At 35.9% G+C, this 7,443-nt stretch overlaps 1 protein-coding gene and 1 long non-coding RNA gene across 2 annotated transcripts; both read right to left on the minus strand.

The window, feature by feature from the left end:
* Window positions 1-1,946: 1,946 nt before the first annotated feature.
* Window positions 1,947-2,490, minus strand: LOC116803385. The gene is made up of 3 exons (XR_004363588.1): window positions 2,455-2,490; window positions 2,285-2,397; window positions 1,947-2,233 (listed from the first exon to the last, which is right to left on the minus strand). It is a non-coding gene; the product is annotated as an uncharacterized LOC116803385 (long non-coding RNA).
* A 4-nt stretch (window positions 2,491-2,494) lies between these two features.
* On the minus strand, window positions 2,495-4,266 carry LOC116803384 (dynein beta chain, ciliary-like; the record flags this gene model as incomplete). Its single annotated transcript, XM_032727126.1, has 5 exons — window positions 2,495-3,008; window positions 3,062-3,327; window positions 3,381-3,720; window positions 3,778-4,037; window positions 4,093-4,266. Coding segments are annotated over 5 exons (1,554 nt in total), but the record flags the coding sequence as incomplete, so codon positions are not given.
* Between the last annotated feature and the right edge of the window lie 3,177 nt (window positions 4,267-7,443).

The raw sequence follows: 7,443 nt of genomic DNA on the forward strand, positions 1-7,443 counted from the left end.
GATAAATGATTTTTTGTTAATCTTTTCCTTTCTCTGTAAATTAATTGGCGTGCTTCATTAAAGCATCTTACCAATATCTGCGCATGCTTGTTGAGAGTGTCTTGTTGCACTTCTCTATTTGGTGTCATGCATTTATAAGACTTGTCGAAAGTCGTTTTAATTTCTTTAAGCTCGTTTTTTTATTTCTTGCCATTCCATTTAAAGAATAATATGGATTTATCTGTGCAATCGAACTTTATAAATTGTGGCCTCTCCTAAAAAGGTTTCTTCAATAATCTTTTTTTTTTTTGTCATTCTAGTTTTCTGATATCAAAAATAAAAATTTTAGATCATCTTAAGATGAAATACATTTTGGGTGTGTTTTTTTTTTTTTTTAAATATGTTTATATATTTTAAAGTAAATTAATTAGATGAATATTAGAGTATTTCTTTATGCATTCATCTTTTTTTTTTTAAATTTTATCCAAAGTATTCTCTGTTCTGCTTATATAACGCTTCTTTATTATCTTGTTATGCTTAACATATAGCGTTAATATAAACTGAGCGACTGTTACGATCGTCAAGATCAAAAGGAGTAACCACAGTGACTGAATGTCTTCTGTATGGTCAACTATTTTTAAGTTATTGACCACATTGGCCGTATTATCTTTTGTCTGACTATCGTCAGATCCAAACCAACCCATTTTTGTATATATATTTTTTTTTTTTTGGGTTTTGGTTTATTCTACTTTAAAAATATGCTGTTTTGATTTTTTTTTTTTTTTTTTAATATAGTTACATTTTCTTGCCTAATTGGTGTATGGCTTTACGGGCCATTCTTCTCATCGGGCAGAAAAAGTTCCGCTCAATGTTACAATATTTTGTGTAATGTTAATATGCAGCTCAGTGCATTGAGGGCGGTGTGCCACGCACGGCAACAAAAAAAAATTTTATTTTTCAGCTACTACTTGCTTTACTCTGACCCTCCTTGCGTCAGCTGGACGTCGCCGGGGTTGGCACGCTGACACTCCCTCGATGACGTAGTGAGCGGGCTGTTCACCACGTTGATGATGATGTCCTCATTTAGGGGTTATGTGCTGGGGCTGCAATGTCTGCACGTATGTTCACAATGTGGTGTGAACAGTGGTCCCTCGCAGTCGTTCGGGCAGTTTTTCTTAAAAACAGACAGGCTTTTCGGATTGGGAGTTGGAGTTTTGTTAATTGTTAACGATTTTATTTCTTTTTCTGAGTGAGCGGGTATGGTGGGGATTTTTTTCTTAAGATATTCGACAGTAGTGGTCTAGCTCAGCTTGTAGTTTTTGAGCTTTCGACCATTGGGGCGGTGGAGTGTTCGTATATAATAGCCACTTTATGTGCGCTATTCTCTTTTTTGCTTTATTTCGAACTCCGCCCCTGTTTTTACCCATCACACCTACACTCTACTCACTCAGATCGCTGTTTCTCCATAATTGCCGCCGTCTTGGTGGCTAAGCATGGAATGTCGGGCATGCTGATCCTCTCACGTTCCAAGCGGTTTCCTTTAGCTTCTGCTACAACTTATAACGGTCCTGTCACGGTCGCCATGTAGTTAATTAAATTTCACAACGCAATTGATCATTTTATCTTTATTTGGTTTTTATTCAGCAAGTGTACATTCCTGATCTATTCCTGATTTATAACTGAACTTAGTGTGGTCTACAGGCAGATCGCTTGTGACAGCCAAGTGCTGACACTAGGAAATTCTGCAATATTCGATAACCAATGGGAGTCGAGTGCACATGCTGAATTCGCATATTTAGGATTAGGGTGGACCTAAGTTTACTTATTAGTTGACTTATTATTATGATTCATATTATAATTATTATTAATATTATTATCATTATTATTATTATTATTGTTATTATGTTCGTATATACTACAATTTAATTAAATTATACAATTAATTTTGACAGTAGAATATACTCATAGCTCGTCTTCCCGACAGAAGAATTTGGTCAAGTTAACTGAAACATCACAACTAAGAAGTCGGACGACTTTAATATCTTTTAGAGCAAATATAAGTCGCTCAGTAAAGTTAACCCTTAGCTTATTTGCTTCATCTTTTACAAGAAGAGTTAAAATGATATCTTGCTGGATTCCCTGCCAGCACTCAACAATCCATTTGTCTAACAACATCTTCGTGAAATCATCAATTTCCTGCACCATAATGTTAAAAATATCAGAAACGTATCCTCCGCGTTCGTTGTCAAAAAGTCTGTAAAACAAAATATATAAATTCCTTCAAACATTAATATTCTCAACATACGGATATTCGTAAAGTTCGTGCTCCTTGTGCAAGCCAATGATACGATGCCCAAGCTTCTTCAGAAACGAAATGGCACCGGAAACCTTTGGAAAGCAATCATCCGTGGGCAGCTCCTTAATAAATCCATTTCAAGTAGGAATAATAATTTTTGAAATTACTTTGATACTCACATTTAATCCGAGCACCGTAAAAACGTTTTTAAAGTTTAACGCACATGATCTCATCCTCAAAATCATCTACAATGACATGCATCAAGGGTTCAACATGCCTTTTGATAATAGGACGAAGAAGTAAAGAGCCTGCCAGAAGCAAATCATGTGTGTCTTCAAGACCTTTTTCAAACTGAAACGATACCATGCGCTCCATTACATCAGTCTTGGCCTTGAAGCTTAAACGATCTCTTTGGAACAGAGAATTTTCTGCGTCCGGGTCAATAGGGTTGTACTGAATGTTTGTCCACTCACGGTATATGCTGTTGTACTCTTCAAGAATTTTCTCAAGAGCGGAAGTAACCTGCCTGCCCTTTAGCCCCCCCATAACAATTTTTTCCAATTTTTGAAAGTCACGGACAGTATTAAATAGGTCTTTTAGCTCTTCCATTCGGACCAAAAATTTATCTAATCGACCGAATATTTCATAGTGATGCCAGGTCCAGTCCTGCGAGTTAAATGTTGTACCTATCTTAAATTTCTTAAGAGAGTTTCTGCATTCATTATATATAGATCTAAATTACCAGATAAATCAGTGTTTTTTTCAATTCATTTGAAATATACCTACTTGTAATATTCCAGGTGCTGCATATTTATGTCCAATTTTTTATAGGCTTCGTCGACATCACCTTGGAATATGGAGTCTGGCTCTACTGTTCTGTTGACGCAATCGATAAGAGAGTTTTGGAACAAGTTAAAAAAAAGTGTCATATTATTCAAAGTGTGAAAATATCGCGAGTGACCCCACACTAATCCAACTGTCAGCATAAGTGGTCGTATATCTGATCGGTTCTCGTCCATATCGTTTGTTTCAAACTTGTCCATTTTTTTTTTCTAAAATTTTTGTTTTATTTTTAAGTAGTAATCTGAAAAGTTATATAATTTACCAATGGGGACAAGCACTTAGTTATGTCTCTAGCCTCTGCTAAAGATTCAAGTACTAATTCAACAATTCTCCGATAAGAATGCTCGAAAATTGATTGAATTTTTTCAAGAACGAAACCAATAGTCTTTATACGCCTATCTCCTAGTTGTTCAGCCAAGCTCTCAAGGTTTTCCAAACGTGACTCCCAAAAGGAAAATATTGCCTCTGGTAGTGGAAAATTTTCTTTCGAATATATTCTTTCTCCAGCTTTTATATTTACGAGGTCTTCAACGGAATCAAGCCACTTTACAACCATAAACTCGAGCGAGTGCTTCATAAGAGGGTTAACTACGGAAATATCTCTGAAATGTCCGAAAATTCCTTGTACATTAAAAAATCTAAGTAAATTATTAATTTACCCCATGGCAATAGCTGGAGCGGCTTGCATGACTTCATCCATACAAATAGGAAGAGGAAAAATTGTACGGTTTATAACGAGACCTTTCATCTGGGCAATTCCATTTCGCATTTCTTGAGACTCTGTCTTCATATCGTTTGCGATCACATTGGTCCATCCCACTTGATTTACTGTGTTATTTAGCAGTGGAAAAAATACTTCGTCGCAAAGTACTGATAAATTTGCTAATGGGTTCGGTAATAGATCACCAATAAGAAGCGACTAAAAAACTTAAAATGGTTAGATATCATTTACAAAATAAGATATTTATACTCACATTAAGCATATTTTCATCTGTTAAATGAAGTGGTATTAAATACCGAATAAAGTAAGCAACTTTATACCGTGGTCTGACTGGAAAGCTGTAGGATGGATAAAGTTGTCCACCCGAATTGATTGTGAATATTATACGTTTCTTATTGGGATTGTTCAAGAACTCTATAACAACATCCTATTGTAAAAAGAGAGAAAGTTGTTACCATTCTGATAGAAAAACAAAGAAAGCAAAATCGGTGAGTACGAGGAAGATATAATTATGCAAAATATAAGAAAGAAATTACTCTTTTCATATTTATCATAATTTCAGTACAAGTTTAAGAAAACCCTAAAGCCAAATTGTCCAGAGGATTAAATCGAAAAACCAAAATAAATCACCCACCAGTAAACCAAACATCTGTTGCCCTAGTCTGGACTGACAAGCTCGAAAGTAGAAGTTTGAATTTCAATAAATAAAATCGTAAAAATCTAAGAACTAACTCAAGAGTCCATATTTAAAAGGCTCGAAACCGAAGATTGAACGTGAACCAATCTAGATCAATAAGTTGAGTTCAAAATTAATTCTTAATTCACTTAAATAAAGCTATATTTTTTAGACTTATGAAAGTTTCAAACTAAATTGCACTAAATCCTTTTAATACGGTATATACAACTAGCAGTGCTGATCAGCGAACTAAAATCAGTGATTTATAAAAAAATTAATCCGCAAAAGAATCTGTGTGCATATAGATTTCTATAATTAATTTACCATATTTACGTAAATTTAGATTTCTATAATATTTAGCTATTATTACAGAAGCCAACAGCCAAATATTCTGGATCACCCTTGACATTAAACTAACATTGAAAGAATCAAACCAGAGAGAATGCTAAAGTCGAGTTTCTCGACTATCAGATACCCGTTACTCAGCTTGTTTGAATGCGAACGCGAAATTTCATAATTTTTGTGGGAAATCGTCAGAGAGGAAGGATATTGGAAAAAATTAAAAAAAAATTCAAATGTGTGGTCCTGTCTTAAAGTGTTTGGGAAAATCGATAGAAATTTAAATAACTTATAAAATTATGAAAAATACCAAACCATTTTTTAAAAGCGTGGGCGTGGCAGTTTACGGGCGTTCAAGAAAATTATGAAAAATTATCTACAAATATGGGTGTGGCAGTTATGAGGGTGTTAGGGTGGTCGTGACAAAAAAATTTTTTTTTAAATCGATAAAAATTTACAAGGCTTATAAAATTATGAAAAATAGCCAACAATTTTTTAGAAGCGTGGGCGTGACATAAAGTAAAGGCAAATCAATAGAAATTTAAAAACACAAAATTATGAAAAAATATCTAGAATAAAGTTTAAGAAATGATTCGTGCCATAACAGTGCTAAGGTATTGTGAAGTTTGAGCCAGTCAGATGATGGAGTTTAAAACAGGCTGTTCAAAATATGTAACCGAGGAAACGCAAGGCCACGATCCGAGATGCACAGGAGGTTGAATTGGTTGAGCCTGGCCTTCGGACTCCGACATATACTTTATGTGGTCGAAAACGCATACTTTCCTTTTCAACGAATTTAGTATTCCATTTCACTATACGAGTAAAGGGCATATACCAGTTACTCAGCTACTGGGAATGCGAACACGAAATTTCATTATTTTTTCTGGGGCATCCATAAAGGTGTGTCATGGTCAAAGTTTTGTTGGTATACCGATAAAAATGAGAAAGACAAACAATAAAACGAAAAAATGAAAAAACATTTTCAAAAGTGTGGGCTTGAGGGGTAAAATGAGAGGAAAGAGATATTGGCACTTCTAGATGAAGAGTTACGAGAATAATTAAGAATATTAGGACTAAGCTGAGATGGAAGGAAACATGAATTACAAAACAGACCTTTGCTCAGTATGGCTTTAATTCGGATAATGAAGAAATCGGAGTGAGGGTGTACATATATGAAAATCAACGACTTAGTGGAGCGGCAAAGCTTTTTATTGGTAGTCATAGGTTGACGAATTCCCGAACAGCCATACTCTTATGCGGTACCTAAGTACGGCTCACTGCCGTACGATCTTCAGCGTGTCTATTCGCCAGGTCCCGACGGAATCCCTGGTTGTGTGCTCAGATTCTGTGTGGAAGCTTTGTGCAAGCCTCTACTGAAACTGTTTACCTTATCCCTGGGATGTTGACAGTTCGCACATATATGGAAGGAGTCCTTTGTGATTTCTCTTTAAAATGTAGCAAATTGGATGTAAGCAATTACAGAGGAATCTCTAAACTGTCGGCTATCCCAAAACTTTTTGAAAATGTTATCACTCCTCACTTGGAGCACCTTTGTAGATCAATCATATCACCGTGTCAGCATGGTTTTATGAAACGCAGATCAACAACCACTAACCTCTTGGTGCTAACTTCTTTCGTAATACAGGGCTTCAAAAATAATCTTCAAACAGATGTCATCTACACTGACGTTAGTAAAGTATTTGACTCTGTTAATCATTTTCTTCTAGAGTAAGGAAACTTGATCTATAAGGTTTCCCTATTGATGTTTTAGGATGGATTTCAAGCTATCAGAATGGCCGGACGGAACAAGTTCTCTTTAAAAATTCTCTATCTTGAAAACTCCGAATCACATCTGGTGTCCCACAAAGGAGCCACCTTGGTCCGCTTTTTTTTACCTTATTTATTAACAACCTCCCCTTAGTAATAAAGCATTCGCGTGTACTCATTTACGCAGACAATGTTAAGTTATGCCTCCAGCACAAGGACATTTCGCGCCATTTGGACTTACAATCCGATCTAGACGCTTTCAAATATGGTGCCGTGATAACATATTAAATTAATTAATTAAAATAAATGGCTCCAAGTGTAAAGTTATGACATTTTGTCGTGTCAACCCAATACGCACGACTTACATACTAAGAGGGAGCCCTTTGGACAGAATAACACGGGTTGATGATCACGGTGTTCTTCAGGACCCTAAACTAAAATTTTCTGTCCATATTTCCACTCTGGTACACATCCTGTAATTTCCCCACTATATGTTTTTTGCATTCGAGTCACCTGCCACAACGAATTTTGTGCCAAATTGTGAACTGCCCAACAATAGCATCTGTCCATCTAAGATTCAGAGGGCAGTACTGCTTACAGTCAGCTGAATATTTACTGCCTGGAGGAGAAGTGGGTTTCTGACAACAGGAGGATGTATATGTCGTGAAGCTCAATAATAGCGAGCATCTCATTGGTCTTCCATTTAAATTCCAGGCTGCCATCTTAAGAGGAACCATTTTTTAATGCACAGGGCGAATGACGGGTCTATAGACGTAGTTGCATCAACGTTTCCACTAACGACATCATTCAGTCAAGCCTAGA

The sequence above is a fragment of the Drosophila sechellia genome, unplaced genomic scaffold (assembly GCF_004382195.2).
Source record: "Drosophila sechellia strain sech25 unplaced genomic scaffold, ASM438219v1 Y_01, whole genome shotgun sequence".
Lineage (NCBI taxonomy): Eukaryota > Metazoa > Arthropoda > Insecta > Diptera > Drosophilidae > Drosophila > Drosophila sechellia.